General features: G+C 35.2%; 1 protein-coding gene across 1 annotated transcript in view; it reads right to left on the reverse strand.

Annotated features, from left to right (window-relative positions):
- MMRN1 (multimerin 1) overlaps positions 1-17,194 on the reverse strand; it is a 51,888-nt gene that overhangs the window by 28,999 nt on the left and 5,695 nt on the right. The window contains exons 2-3 of the mRNA XM_003790013.2: positions 10,274-10,393; positions 7,579-7,685 (exon numbers count right to left, since the gene is read on the reverse strand). Of these exons, the coding sequence (XP_003790061.1) occupies positions 7,579-7,685; positions 10,274-10,393 (227 nt within the window). The remainder of the gene's footprint in view (positions 1-7,578; positions 7,686-10,273; positions 10,394-17,194) is intronic.

Genomic DNA, 17,194 nt, shown 5'->3' on the forward strand with positions numbered 1-17,194 from the left:
ACCAGTCAAGCAAGGGGAAGCAAGGAGTCTCGAACCCACACACACACACACACACACACACACACACAGGAGACTGTGGGGAGCATTTTAACTCTCCTAGAATCCCAAGAGTGGGGCAGTTTGTCAGGCCACAGTTGTCCCTTGTGCTATCCAGTTCAGTCAAGGCTCTGTGTGCTTAAGAAATAAAAACAAACCTTGGTGAGAGGTCAAGTGCCAAGAATAGAAAGTAATCTTATGAAGACGATCAAAGGTTTATTTTCTACTGATTCTAGGGTGAAAAAAATTTCAGACATACAGGGTGGCCATAAAGTTCATGTGCAAATTAACAGCTATTTAAATTACACACAAATTTTATGGTCACCCTCTATGTTATTCATGGGATCTGGAAAAAAGGCTATTGCATTCTAAACAAGGGAATAGAAAGGGATATGCAGGAGAGGGTCAGTAGATTCAAAGAGAAACTGTGATCAGTGGGAGAGGAGAGAGCAAAAAAAGCTGTCAGAAGGAAAAAAAGAAAGCAAGTGAAAGAGATAAAAAATCATACAAGAGCATCAAGCGAAAGTGTAGTTTTCTTGAACATTGTAAGCTTTGATGAGTCACTCCTCATAATGTGAAAATATGATTATATATGCAATGAGAAAAGTTAAACTTTCTTCATATATTTGTGGAATTCTAAAAAGACTTATTTGAAAGAAAATATAATCGTATAATAGTTTGTTATTTATGCCAAAAACTAACGCAATTTCACATGTGTGCACATACATACACATAAAGCTTACTGTTCCCTCGTAGCCATAGTTATTGTTAAATTAATTGTTTACAGCAACGAGGTGAGAAAACTGTACTCCTCAATGAAAAAAACTGTTAAGCATCACGCAAAGATCCCTGAGATCCAGTTGTCACAGGAATCTCTTTGCTCTGGAGTTCATTGGATGGAGTCCCTGCCAAGGCTATTAAAAACTTAAAATGTCTGTTTCACAAATTCAGTAGGTTATGTTGTGTTTCCCTAGCTCTGTTTGTGGACTGAAGTTCAATACTTGCATTCATCCCAACTTACTGCATGGGATCTGACCAGACACAGCTGAGAGATGATTGGCTCTCTGACAATAGAGTCAGTTACTTTCTTGAGCTAAACAGCCTCGCTGATCGATGCTCTTTAGTTTCTACCGTTTAGAAATCTTTCTGTCTCCCCAAATGCAGTCTCTACCACAAGTACTGCACAGATTCTAGATTTTCTAAGCAAACTGTCTTCTCTCTCACTTAAACACAGACCTTTGTTTTGTTCTGTAGACAGAATCTAACTCTCTTCTCCTTGGTGTCTTCTAAGCAACAGCTGCAGAAACAGAAGGGCATTTGAGTCAGCTAAATTTTAAAGATCTTTGTGACTTCAGATTTTTAAAAAATGCAATATGTTTTAAAAATTGGATTGTTTTCTTTTCTCTCAACACACTTACTCTTTTTTCCCCTGCAATGGAAACTCTGACCGAGGTGGACCTAGGACTTAAGAGAAGCAAAGTCGGCAAGGTTCAAGTGTAAAAACAGCAGCTTCCTTAGTATATGATTTCTTTTTTTTTTTTTTTAATTAGACTGGTTTTATTTCCAAGGTTTTTTTGTTTTGTTTTGTTTCGTTTTCCTTCCAGGACTTGGAGCCATATGGAGGAAGTCATTAATGGCAATTCAGTAATGAAGAAGCTTGCTCTCTCCCCCTGAAGACCAGGCAGGCTTCCTGTGTCGCTGGAGAAGACAGATTTCTAGCTGATCTTGCAACGTCAAGTAAATACTTGCATAGAGAATGTTCGGTGTACATATAAAGATTTACAAGGATTCATTAGTTGAATTGAAGTAGACAGTTTCATGCCACAAAGACTTAAAATACACAACATTCTCTAAGTAAATGTATCTTAATTTTGTGCAAGACGTTTACAGGAGGTAATGTTCTTTCTCAGAGAGGATAGCATCAGCCACGACTGAGAATAACTAGATATGCAAAAATACAGGCAATTGAGATTATTCCTCTTTTAAGTACTACGAAATTTTTACTCATTTTATTTGGAATACATTTTAAAATACTACTGCTGTGTTGGGAAGCCCCATATTTAAAATGCTAGTTACAGTAGCTCTTACATAATCTATTGAATCATTTCACAGCCAGGTGTTTGTCATCTATTCATAACATATGTTTTATTTTAATACTTGTGAATGCTCATCTGTTTTCAGGATTCATAATATCTGTGATAATTTAATAAAATGTAAGTTTATAAAATACCTTTTCTCTGTATAGGTGAAAATAGATGATCTCACTAAAGCAAGCTGGCTGTTTTAAAACTGCCGAGAAGCATTTCATCCTCTCTAATCTTACACTATTTGAATGTAAATTCCCGCCCTTTGTGTCATTAAAGCAAGTCACAATTTCCTGTTCGACTTCAGAATATTTTAGAGACATCTACTGGAAAAGTTGATTAGTGCAAATTTTATAAAATAGGTTTAAGCAATATGTTACTATTCACTTTTCAAAAAATGTGTTGAATACCGTATCACGAAATTAGTCCCTTTTTGCCTGCAAAAATGTCGTGAACTCTACTCTTTGAGGATTTGTTCCCCATTATGTGGAAATATACATATAAAATGAGAAAAAAGCTTAACAAGTATAAAGTATGTCAAAATATTACTATTTGATGTTGAACTTAATTTTCCTTTTTTCTCAATAAAGCTCTATGCACTTAGACTGTAAAAACTGCTTTCCTTTTGATAGTTTGACTAGTATTTTTAATAAGGTAATCTCTACCCATCACTATAACTACCAGTATTTTGATTATCTGAGTTGAAGCTAAAGCACATACGTAGTAGATTAGCATATTGTGGAATAAGGCACCAGAGGGAATTGTACCATGGGTCTGAGTCCCCATATCCCTCCTAACAGTCTAGGAGTATCTCTCTCTGTCTCTCTCTCTATATATATATAGAGAGAGATAGAATACACACACACACACACATATATATATAGACAGAGAGAGAGAGAGAGAGAGATGTCTGTAATTTCCCCTTTATAATAATATATTTTTTCTAGTTTTACTATCAGGGGTATCCAAACTAAGTAGAATGATTTTGAAGTATTTCTAGTTCTATTGTCTATAAGACTTGGTGTGATCTGTTTTTTCTTTTTTCAGAAATTATTTTTTACTTTTATTTATATATATTAGTCATCTTTTTTTTCCCAGACTTTGGTATAAACATAACAAGGAAAAAATTTTGTTTGCTTTTTGTATTTTGTCTTGTGTATTCTGTAACAAACAAGTAGTAAATGATTATGCATTCAAAAAAAATTGCACAGCTCTTGTTAAAGCTATATTGATAGGTACTTTCTATTTTGGTTGCTGATACAATGCTATCTTTTTTTTCTAGTATTATCTTGTAATTTTTTTAATATAGGAATATAATTGATTTTGTATAGTTATTTTGAAGTTAGCTATATTGCTGAATTTTTCTATTGTTTTTGGTAACTTGCAAGTAACTTGGTGACTCGGAAGTAATGAAATTTGTATTTTTTTTTACAAACTATTGGGATTTTTAAGTTATCATAATTGTACTAGCTAGGATCTCCAACTTTATAGGAGTGGTGGTAATGAGTACACTTATCTCATAATTGATTTGTAGATAATGCTTTTGTTTCCTCATAAAATTGATAGATTTGTCCCAATGTTATCTTCAATGTTATGTCAATGTTTTGCCTATAGTTGATGTTCTATAAATATTCATGGAATAAAGGAGCCTGAAATAAAAAAAACATATAGTCAAGATATATATATGTGTGTATATACTATAGATATAGATGTGTGTAGATTCTATAGATGTGTGTATATTCTAAAGATAGATAAATGTATATATATGTGTGTATATTCTATCCGTATTCTATATATATATACAGATAGATAGATAGATAAATATATATGTGTATATTCTATCTGTATTCTATATATATATAGATAGATAGGTAGATATATGTGTGTATATTCTATCTGTACTCTATATATATATACAGATAGATAGATAGCTAGATAGAATACACACACATACACACATACATATATATATATACATATATATAGCGAGAGAGAGAAAGAGAGAGAGAGAGAGAGAGAGAAGACAAGAGAGAAAGGTAGAGAAGTAGAGGAAAAGAAGTAAAGAGAGCATCATTGCTAGCAGCCCACTTTATTCCTGATCAATTAATCCAGTGGCTCTCAACCTTCCTAATGCCACGACCCTTTAATACAGTTCCTCACGTTGTGGTGACCATCAACCACAAAATTATTTTTGTTGGTACTTCATAACTGTAATTTTGCTACTGCTAGGAATCATAATGTAAATATCTGATATGCAGGATGTATTTTCATTGATACAAAGGGGTCGCGACCCACAGGTTGAGAACCGCTGAATTAATGCTTCTTGTAGGTTTAAAAGATCTCCCTACTACAGTCTAAATTAAAAGGAAATTGCAATTTTTACGTTACAAAATTTATTTTTTCAATGGAGAGAAAACTTATTGGGGAAGGGAGGATTTGTGAAGTTTATGCCGTACTTTCCAAATTTTCTATGAATAAAATAAATCTCTTGTCTTTTTGAGGGACTAGTGCTGAAGTGATTGTCATGGTAGCTCCGTAACCAGGTTATTCCAAATGGGTTGGAGGGCTCCGAGGAGGTTCAAAGACTGGATCAGCCAAGCTGAGTGTTCTTGCCATCTTTGGAGCAGCTCGTCATATGAGACGGGGTAGACAGAGTTGTGAAACAATGTTCATTCTTAGGGGAAGACAATTTTCTCTCCCAGATGAGAATAAATAACATAGCTGACACATACATAAAGTGTGATAAGAAGAGTGAGGGAGACTTGGCAAGTAATTATAGGCAGGCAGCAGAAGGGCGACACGGGCAAAACAGTCCCTAGGACAGAGATAATGAAGGGACAAAGGGACACAGAAGTTCCTGATGCAACCAGCACACTAGTAAAATACGCAGTAGATTGTATGTTTCTGCAATGAAAGCAAAGACTAGGATGGTCAGAGTATCGTAGGAGCAACAGAAGTTTCTCTTGGAATCAAAGCTATAATCAGAATCGATTGCCTGACAACATGGCACCACGAGCATATCTGCCATCAGAACGTCACTCCCACGGCAGCTTCCAACCAAAAGAGATCTGTCAACAACAGATTGGTTAGCAGAGACCTGAAGTCTAAGTTCCACTTAGACTACTGTGACAGAATGTTATCAGAACTGCTCTGGACATTTTTGTCAATGGGAATTAAGATAATGATTTATAAATTTAGTATAACAGATATCCACGCTTTGCTCCCCATTAGAAGACAAGGTGTCATTAAACAATCAAAGTTAAATTACTTGAATTCATTTTATATATTTCATGTGATACACTGAAATAAGGCAATGACAGTCCCTAGTAGATAATCAAAACTGTCACTAATTTTTGTTTCTTGTGTGTCTGTTTGTAATGGTGGAGTCCAGTTTCTTTCCCTTCTATACACATGTGGTCCACCAGTCGACACAGAACTGACTCTTGAGTATAGAAGGATGAAGCAGGAAGCTCAGTGTCCTCACCAGCTGGCGGCCATGACATTCTCTGCCCCTTCCACATGCCTACCTTCAGGCCTTTACATCCACTATGATTTTTAATATACTACATTTCTAGAAATGTACTGTACAAACACTTGAATCTTCAAGAAATAATGATGAAGTAATTAATATTCTTAAGATATCTTTTTCTATTTTTTTTTTTTTTGAGAGAGTCTTACTTGGTACCACTTGGTAAAGTACTGTGGCATTATAGCTCACAACAACCTCAAATTCTTGGACTCAAGAGATCCTCTTGCCTTAGCCTCCCAAGTAGCTGGAACTACAGGTGCCCACCATAATGCCCGGCTATTTTTAGAGAGGGGGTTCTCACTCTCACTCAGGCTGGTCTCCAACTTCTGAGCTCAGGCAATCCCCCTGCCTTGGGTTCCCAGAGTGTTACAATTACAGGTGTTAGTTACCAAGCTCAACCAAAGATATCCTTCTTTATAAAAGAAGATAAACATGGACCCTAGAAATATACAATACAATGTCTATAGTTGACCACTTCATTACATTGACCTAATTTTCATGGACTGGACATGCATCACATGTTCATGTAAGTACGGTGGGCTTTGACTACCTCCATATGTTGACCAGTTTGTTACAGTCCTTTGGGTGGAATTCTAGTTATTGGCCAGAACTTTTAACTATTTGCCAAATATGGACTAGAAACAAGTGGGTTTTACAACTGTGAGTATATTTATATCCTTCATGGAAATCAGAAGTCCTTTTAAAAGCAGGATCATTAAAAAAAAAAGGTGGCACCTGTGGTTCAAAGGAGTAGGGCACCAACCCCATATACCAGAGGTGGCGGGTTCAAACCCAGCCCCACCACAAACTGCAAAAAAATAACAAAATTAAAAAAATAAATAAATAAAAGCATTTTAGAATATGTTAAATTAACTCATTTCAAAATATTTTCACTATGTATGATATTTTAAATTTATTTTACTTGATAATAAGTGTAGTACGTATTCATCCTATAGTCTGAAAATATATTGAATATTTATAACATCTCCGAAATTCAGGCCAGACCCAGAACAAATTTCACCGTAATAGCATTGCAGTAAAATCTGCCTACACATTCTCATTGTCTAGGGCTAGCAAAACCATATATAATATCCCTAACTAAACTGCAGGATTCCTAGAGCTTTTGTATTACACTTTCGTTTTTTAATGTGAATCATAATAGTTTCTCCACGCTTACATTAATTTTTAATCACAGTCTCTTACACTGTTGATTGAACTCCCCACCACTGCTAATGGCCTTTCTCATAATATTCATTCATTTTAAAATATATACACTGATGCCACATCTCATTTTTCAAAGGAAACCTATTTAAAGCCCAAAGCAAAATAACAGTCACATGGATTTTAAGCCACAGTGGGTTACCATGTGTTTGATCAGCCTTGCCACCAGAAAATCCTTAAAATCTCAGTTGAGAAAAATGGCTCCATTAAGGTACAAGAAAGGAGAATTATTCATGGCATACTTTGTATATTATTTAACACTGAATTACATTCATATGAACATTACTTCAAATAATCGAACTGAAATAAAACTAGAGGATTATCTTATCTCTATACTGAGTCACTTCTAATAATAATTTATTTAAAAATATAAAAGTAGCATTCCTGATATCTTACTAAGGCTTGACTCAATAGCACAAGAGGTAAGAATAAGTAAGATATTTAGTCAGATCGCCATTTACTCACCACATGAAACCAACATAAAAATGGGGGGAGGAGTTAAAAAGTGGCCTATGAGATTTGAGGGTGCTATCATAGCTTCCAAGTTGGGAAACTCTGGAGAGGTAATGGTCCTAGTAATTTGGCTACACATTAATTGACCTTGGTTTGGAAGGGAACATTCAGTTCTTTTCTTCACTGAAATCAGTAACTTATGCTTTGGAATTTTAATGCTTCTAATTGTTATTAGGAAAGTAAGACTAAGTATACCTTTGGGCTGACATTTAGGCCCACTGTATCCAGGACAGCACCTCCAATCCAATGAGGTGACGATTTTATGTTGCATCCTGTACACAGGATTTGATATCTTCTGAGATCTAAAGAGGAGAGACATTGAGGGAAAAGAGATTACTTGGGTAACACTGGATTATCAGTTGAAATAAAAAATGTAAATTATTTGGAAGAATACCTGAAATATTATATAATAAGCATTTAGTGTGTGTTGGCTAGTATTATTATAATCACAATAGTCACTGTCAGTATTATTGCCAAACATACTTTTTTGAATAGATTACAAAAAGAATTAATGGTTATTCTATTTGGAATTTTAAATTGATACTCTGTCATTAATTTTCTAAAGATATTATAGCTCTTCCATTGATGATGCCTTTAGCTAAACCAATACTAAAACTTATTTTAATTCCAATTTTAAAGGAGTTTTCTCAAGATTACTTAATCTATTTCTGCTATTTCCTACATTGATATATTGAAAGTTATAAGGATTTGCAATTTTTCTATATCAGTATCTAACAACTTAAAACAAATTAGACATTAGTGATCTAACTGAAGTTGGGATAACCCGTATCATTTTTAAAGTGCATTTTCTTTTCTGCAAAGTTATAAAATTATGCTATCTACTATTCCTGCCATATAGCATTTCTGTGTGTATGTATGAGTGACAAGGGATAGAGAGAGAGAATGAGAGAAAGAGAGAGATATCTAATACGAGAATATATTATTTCTGAGATGAAACCATGGGATAAAATTTTTAAAAAATGTAACATTTCAATGCAACGACCAATATAATTAGTGAATGGCACAACATTATAGGATCTGAGTATATAAATGTAAGTCATAAACAATTTGACCATGTTATTATCCATATAATTTTAATATTTAGTTGAGATTTACCAAATGGGCCTACAGCTATATATTGTCTAGCCTAATCCTTCATTAGTTCTGTGATGAAGGTATTGTTATCCTGACTTGCTGGTAAGGAATACGCAGAATGGAGAGAAACAAATGAAATAACTCAAAGTCCCGTATCTAAAAGTGGTTTTGCTGAGATTTTAAACTGTGTTGTGTGGGCTGTGTCCACTGTTTTTAGTCTAGAGTTTGTAAAATAAAACTATGTGGAGACAATAGTCATCCACCTGGTAAACCCTGAATATGAGAAGGAAATGTCTTGTAACAGACTGGGCTGCAGGAGGCTGGGTTTTAGTTTCTGCTACTATGTATAACATAACAGGAATCTCAATAGGTCCAGGATTATTCCTCAAGTGATAAATGAGCTATAAGAGTCTTTTCATCTCCAAAAGCACGCTAATAATTTACCTCCATTTATTTCAGTAAGTTATATTCAGTAAATAATTCTGTCTAGTTATATTTAGTAAATAATTCTGCCTACTGTCCAGTCCCATAGTTAAACTAAATAGGACGTAAGGCAGCTGTGACAGGGACGTTTTACAGTTTGTAAGAGTGAGACCCAGCAGTTTTTTGGATTATTGTTGGATTCAAGATTCTCATTTTGTCCACCTTACTATCTACTGCATGTAGCTCAAACATAATAAAGGTAAAAGTGCCGAATACTGTGTTAGTACTAAAATAATGAATAATGGAGAGGCACATTGAAAGGCATAAAAAGATAAGAGGTAAGAATAAAGATAAATATTTCCGGTTTGTTTACAGTGAAGCAAAAATAAGAGCTCACCTTGAACCCACAGGGCAGTATGACAGGGGTTACTATGGTAATATTTTCATTCCTAAAAGATTAACGATGTATTCTTTGTGTCTCATGTTGACAAGGAAATTGCCACAAAGGGAGTAAATACCACAGCAGAACTGGGGCACAGCTCTCTCAACCCCCTGAGATGTGTTTATCCTTCTGGATCACGAACCTTAGCTATTCCTCAGGAGTCGAAGAAACTCCTTGATTCGATGCACCCCTACTGTGCACCGTTCCAGAGAGCCGATATGTCAGATTCTTTGCCTGAGTTATTTGTATGACAATTTGCATAACATTAGCTATCATGGCCTCAATAACAATTTTAGTTTTTATTGCAGATTTTTGGGAAACTCCCACAGCTGAGATACTGAGACTGCATGAATTCAGAGTATTTATCAATTTCTTAGCCCCACATTTTAGAACAATGACATAGATGAAAATAAAAGAAAGGAAGAAAAGAAAAGAAAACAACCTGGGCTATTGAATAGACATAGGAAGAAAGATCCCATAGTAGTAGCTTTACTATCCATAACTGCAACTAACAGCTTTTGAAATCTTAGAAGCTGAGCCAAGTTATGAACTTCTTTCCGAACTCGTATGAAAAGAAAATTATGTATATACTTTCAAATTTGTACTTAAATTTTATAAGGAATGAATGGATAGGATCGACCATGTTATAGAATAAACATAATAATGACAGTAAAAATAGGGCCAAATGTGAGAGTTAGCATGTATTGAATACTCGTGAAGCACAAGACACTTGGCTAGACGTATCACTGCAGTATCTCATTTAGAATTTGAGAGATTAAAAAGTACATCGGAAGTTTCTATATTTAGTTTAATGTAATGACTGTCCCCTCCCCTGTGACACACATGTATCTGGGATTACTAACTTCACATATTCCAGGACATTAATGATTATAATGCAGGCAGTGGCTATTTTCAAGAAACATTATGTACCTCTGAGGACAAGATCCACCGGTCCAGCCACAGGATCCTCTCCCACCTGGAATGTAAGTGACCTGGTTGTCCAGTACCACCGTGGGAGATAACCTGGTATGGACATAAGCACACCAATTCCTAAGGAAGAGATTACTATTGTTAGAACCAAAAGAAAAAATCATAGTCGAAAATAATTCTTTTCATCAAAATTATTTTCATAGATCTACTGCCGCCAGTATTGTAGATCAGGCATCTCAAAAGCTTGATCTCTAGTTTTAAAATCTCTAAATCTGAGAGAAAACAAACATTGCAATGTTGCTATGCTCATAGAAATAAAACAACAGCACAAGACCAAAATAAAGACGCATACCTCAGAGTTAAAAGGAGAACTTGCAGTGTTTACCTAGAAGATAAGTCAAAATCTGAGATTGCCCTTGTGGAAAACACAGTATTAGAAATGAAATCAAAGAGTCAGATCTCTGTCCATTACTTTGAATTATGACCAGTGAGACATAAGTAGATAAAGAAAAAATATTATAATGATCAAAAAGAGGGGAAAAACCTGTTATTAGCAGTGGATAATATGATTATAACCAAAGAAAACACAAATATTCCAGAGGTAGATTATTATAATTAATAAGAGAATTTAGCGGTGTAATTAGGTAAAATATAAACTTCTATATTTCAGTTACCTTTCTATGTATCAACAACAAATTCATATAATACACAAATTAAAAATTGACTGGATATTGGATATGCTTACCAGAAATTTGGACACTAGGGATGAAAATCACTGAACTTAAAAATTGGGCAGTAGAAGCAATCCAAAATTGAAATACAGAGAAAAATATTTTAAATCATAAGAGAACAAAACTTCAAGTGGTGTAACACTGTGTACCTCAAGTTCTAGAAAAGCAGGAGAGAAAGAGATTGGAGTACAAAAATTTGAAGAAAAAGAAAGTTTTCTACATTTGACTTAAAAAAAATTCAAACCTCATCTCTAAGAAGTTCACTAAATTCCTCGAGGACAAAAACAAGTAAAACTTCACTTATATCCATCATGTACAAATGCCAGAAAACAGCTATGAAAAGGAAAAAGTTGGACACGTTAGTTAGCTAGACTTAACCATTCTACACCGTCATCCCTCTGAGGACAGTAAATCAGGCACCCCTGGACTTGTATAAGGCTTTTCTTCTTCTTTTTTTTTAATGAGTACTTAACATTTCAGACCTCTTAAAGAGATAAAAAAGACATACTGGTATAATTTATTAAAACACTGGTGATATTTGAGGCAAAAATAATGTGAAACAAAGAACTGGAAAAAGTAAGAAATAAAAATAGGGAAGATTTAAAATTAAGAGTACCCTAATAAAGGGGTCTTAAAAAATGAACTGGATTCATCATGCGAATCTAGTGATGACTCTACTTACCGAGAATGACTAACGTCAGCAGAAGCACGATTCAATCGTCTGACACAGAAGCACTTGCTGACTGTGGAGGGTGCAGCGTGGGGCAAAGAATTAAAAGCATCGCTACATCCTCAGAGATCGCTCATGGCTAGCAATCTTTGATCCAGTGTGAACTGGAAGGACTACCCACAGCAAGGGAGCCCCTGGTGGGCCTCATAATTAGGTTTGTGCTACCAATGAAATAGGCTCATTAAGGGATGTTAAAAATGTAAATATAATTTTAAACTACATTATCTGAAAATATAGATTTAAAAATAGAAAATTAAGCATGGCACAGTGGTGACAGGCAATTTAAAGGCAAACGCAATGACTACAGACAAGCATTTTGCTGAACCCTGGAAATCCTCTTTGTGCCTTTCTAGGCTGATTATGGTGGATGGAGAGCAGTTACTCTGAAGCATTCAGCCTTCTGTGGGGTCATCACCCCCCATCCAGCAGACTGCATTTGGGATTCCCATTAAGGGTAAAAACTCTGATGCTTTCGTGCAGCAACATGTACTAAAAAAAAAAGCTTGTATTGATTCTTTGGATTTTCCAAGTTAATAAGTGACAGATTTGTTCTAGGGAAAAGCAGACAACTCCGAGTACGAGCGAAGGCCTGGCTTGTTGAACGCATGAAACAGAAGGCAGGAAAGGAGCCCAAGACTCCAGCCCCAAAGGGTTGTGGATGATGAACTAAGAGAAGGCACTGTAAATGAAGAACGTACTATACTTTTGATTTTGACATTTTAGAAACCAAATCTTCCAGGAGGGAAGTGAAAATACAAACTTTAGAAAAATTTCCAATAATTGACCAACTGATGGCCCAGCTATACCCATTCATTTGTGGACCTGAGAGTGGACCGAAGCAACAGGATTCCTGTAAGTGATGTCCACACCGAATACAGTATTTTCCAAAGAGATAAAGGGCAGCCATCTAAGAAAGGGCACTGTTCAGTTAGTCCTTAGAACTCAGAATAACAAATTGCCTGTCGTCCAGTCCCTAAGAGGCTAAACGTTTAAACTGTCATCTTAATAACCTCTTGCTTTAATTAACACAATCGTATGAAAATACCAACTCTCGAGAATGTTCACTCGGTGTCAAGGTAAAAGAGCGAAATCTCCACCCTAAGCCAATATCACGATCGTCTCTTAATGTTGAAGGTGATTTTATGTTTGGAGGAGACATTTGGGATTGTCTCTTTATTGAGTTGAACTTGAGAGATTTAAAGGAGAACAAGAGGAAAATGGTACAGTATGAGACAGACATGGTGCTTCTGAAAACAAACACTCTCTCGAAGAAATAAGGTTTTCTGGTGACTCTAAGGATGACCTCTCACACCTCACCTAACACGCAGCCAGGCCTCCTGATTTGAGAATGTGTCAATCTGAAATGACCATTTATTTCCTAGTTTCTAAAGATGACCACAAAGTGCAAGTGACAACAACATGTATTAATGAACTCATAAATGACAACATGTCCACGTATTAATGAACTCATAAATGCCTCAAGGAGAGAATTAAGTCTCTGGTGGAATTTAATGCAGAGAGAAAAATATTAATTAATCATTCATAAGGAAGTAATTTATTCATATTGTCACTAATTTGCCTCATAAATAACAGTATTGTCTTAATTATAAGATTATTATTGCATGCAAATGAATCCCTCCAAAACCCTAACAGAACTAAGTTTGACCATGACTAACAGCAAAATTATGAAATAACAGTGTTGTATAGCATTGTACACTAACCCCCTCGATTCTGTAGCAGTTAAATCCCCACTGAATTCAGTAAGTGTGATAAACTTATCCTAAACATATAAAAAGTAGTCATGTATTTTTTAACAGCAGGTGCTCACTACTTTGGCAAATCCTAATGGCTCATTTCATTCTCAACTCCATAACAAGTCTGACATAGATGGTCAATTTCTTCTCTCTCTCTCTTTGAAAAATATAAATTAGTAAAAAATCTAGTTTGTTTAACGAGGAAAACAAAATCTTAAAGGCAAAATTTGATATTCATAAATCTATTATTGTCGATGTCAATAATTAGGGAGAAAAACGTTCAAATAAAGCCTCAATTAGTTCAACAGTTCAATTATTAACTCCCTGAGGATAGATACGTGTTCTAAATTAGCAGACTTTAGATTGTACCGATAGTCAGGGTAATGTTCTCCCTGGCACACTATCCTAATTTGAGAACATCACTAAAATATCACGTGTCAGAATAGCCAAAGGGCGGAAGGAATTCAAGTGTCCATTGACAGTTGAGTGGAAAAACAAAATTATACACACACACATACATACACACACGCGCATATTCACACATACACACACGCAATAGGATATTACCCCACCTTAAAAATGGAGAAAATGCTGATGCACGTTCCATCACGAATGAACCTTAAAGGTATTAAGCCGAGTGAAATAAGCGAGTCACAAAAGGACAAATATTATAGGGTTCTACTTATGTGGTATGTCTAAAATAGTTAAATTAATAGAGACAGAAAGTAGAGTGGTGGTTGTCAGCGGCTGGATGGTGGGGAATAGGGAATTATTTATTTAATGAGTACAGAGTCTCAGTTTGAAAAAGATAAAAACAATTCTGGAAAGAGGTGATGGCAACAGCGGCAGATAAATGTGAATGTATTTAATGCCACAGAACCATGCACCTAAAGACCCTTAAATTTATAAATGTAATGTGATGCATATTTTACCAAAATATAAAGATATGCAAACAGGCTGCAAAAATGTCACAGAAGGCCAGGAACAATAATTTTACATGCCTCTTGCCTAAATCAGAGGGAGTTTAAGAAACAGAGGAGAAAGAAAGAAATGCAGGAAAGGATGAGAAGATAGGAAGGATAAAAGAGAAAAGTAAGACTGGGGAGAAGAAGGACGGCTGGCTCTCCCCATCGCACCCATCAACCACACACGCTGTTCCCACCTCTGCAGATCAGCACTGGAAGGTTGTTTCTGATGACCACGGCTTCCTGCTGGACCAGATGGTCGTGCTCCCTCGTGCCGCACACGTGGAACAAATAAAGAAGGGAGTGCATTTGTTTGCTGAGAGCTTGCTTGTTTTCACTAAAGCTTAGTTAATTGGTGGAGGAATTAATTTTTGCACAAGCTAAAGAAAATAATTAAAGAAAATTTTCCCTGAATAGAGGCATGTAAAGGACGTTAGAGCCTGCTTTTAGGTTCTGACTCTTTATTGCCCATTACCTTGTCTGTTAAATGTGGCTTCCTCACCTGGACAGTAAGTATAATTTTGACTACCTCATAGGATGGTTGTAAGACTAAATGAGTTAATAAAGGTAATATATTTGTGACTGCTGCTGGGCTCTGCTGATTAATAATTAAGTGTCCCATACAGTTAAATGATTTCTTTTAATACTGGGGACATATAGAAGGCCCCATATTTTTGGCCTCAGATGCAAAGAGACATGACTCCCTTTTAGCTTTCTTGATGTCCCAATAAATTCATCCTACCCATAATTGCTTGTAAGTTTCAGATCAATAAAAATTTGCAGAAGAACAATACAGAAGACCACCGTTACCATTTTATGTTCACTGTAGATGGTGAAGCTTACTTCTCAGGAGAAATACATTCAGATTGTTTCTCTAGTCTTAAAAAGTCATGAATGTAAATATGTCCATAGTGTTATAAAATCCAGTCTATTATAATCTGTATGTCTTTCAATCAAACTACAAAGGGAAGTCCTTTATCAAATTATGAATTTGAGAGATTACAATTTACATGTGGAACACCAGTCATAAAGGAAAGAGTAGTTCAAGGGAAACATACACAATATGAAAGAAAAATAATACAAATGGGAAGCAATTACATTTAGTAAAAAGTTTGTTGACATGTGAGTTACACTTAGAGTACTAGACTTAGCATTTAGCTTTGACTAAGAATCTGAAGGACAAGTTCATCTCAGTATTTATTTCCTTAAGAATATTACTCCTTTATTGTTAAATGATAATAAATTACAATTGTGATTCATTTTCTTTTAGTTACTATTCCTTTATATAGTTACATTTTATTCTTTACAATGTTGTATACAGTATTTAAACTTAGGTACAACTATTACCTTATGAAATAATCATGTATAATAAATTGATAATTAAAATAATTTTTTTGAAAAGGAATCACACAAAGCTCAGATCCTGGGGAGTTTCTGATACTTTAATTTTATGGTTAATTTAAGCTGTAAGGAGAAATATTCTCCATATCAGCTTTTGCAACTAAAGTCTCTTATTTTTTTGGCAGTTTTTGGCCAGGGCCGGGTTTGAACCCACCACCTCTGGTATATGGGGCTGGCGCCCTACTCCTTTGAGCCACAGGCACTGTCCACAATTAAAGTATTTTGTCAAGCATCATCAGTTTGCTTTCTATAGTGGGCACAGTAAGGCGAATATAATTGAGTTTTCAATAACAGATGACTGTACAGTGCCTCAGAGTCAAAATTATTGTTTATATACAACATTCTCAGTACAAAGTTTTAGGAGAAGAAGCTGACTGTGTCCCCACTGCAAAATATGCATGAGAATTGCTTTTAGGATCCAATTTAAAAATCTAAGATAGTAAATTTTCTCGTGTGTTTCCTTGAATTAAATATATATAACATGTATGTCCTTTCCTAAGTAATGATTCTCTTAATATAGCCTCATTCATTAATTTTTTTTATTTTACCTAATTTTATTTTTTGTGTTTTTTCCCAGACTGATTTCAGTATGTTCAGAGCATTGTAAACTGTTCCTGTGCCAGTAGGTGGCAGGCTTTCCCAGTGGGCAGACCACAAAAGCATGCTGACCTGCAGTGATGCTTAATTCTAAGCTTGATCGAGTACACTGACTTTTACAATGTTTCCACCTAAATAATAAACTGTTAAAATTATAACTTTATATTCAGAAAAGCAGGAGGCCAGGTAATACAAAAGTATCTCACTTAATTTTCAGAACTACATAAACATTCATTAAAATTTTAGCATATAAATATTATATATTTGGCAATAATTTAGTGAGTAGATATAGTAATGAAATAAAGTAATTAATGAAAAAAATTTGCACAGAATATACTTTATATAGTAGTTGTTTCACTGGAAGTTATATAATAGGTGCATTTACTATCATGAATATGATATATTCATATAAGAATGTATCCCCCCCCCTTTTTTTTGCAGTTTTTGGCCGGAGCTCAGTTTGAACCCGCTACCTCTGGCATATGGGGCCAGTGCCCTACTCCTTTGAGCCACAGGCACCATATTCTTCTCAGCAAAGTATCTCAAGAATGGAAGAAAGAGTATCCAATGAACTCAGTCCTACTATGAAGCTAATTTATAGCTTTCATATGAAAGCTATAACCCAATTATAGCCTAAGAATATGGGGAAAGGAAGGGAAGGAGAAGGGGGAGGGTAATTGGTGGGACCACACCTATGGTGCATCTTACAAGGGTACATGCGAAACTTACTAAATGTAGAATAT

Source organism: Otolemur garnettii, unplaced genomic scaffold (assembly GCF_000181295.1).
Source record: "Otolemur garnettii isolate 467f Iridium unplaced genomic scaffold, OtoGar3 scaffold00039, whole genome shotgun sequence".
Taxonomy (NCBI): domain Eukaryota; kingdom Metazoa; phylum Chordata; class Mammalia; order Primates; family Galagidae; genus Otolemur; species Otolemur garnettii.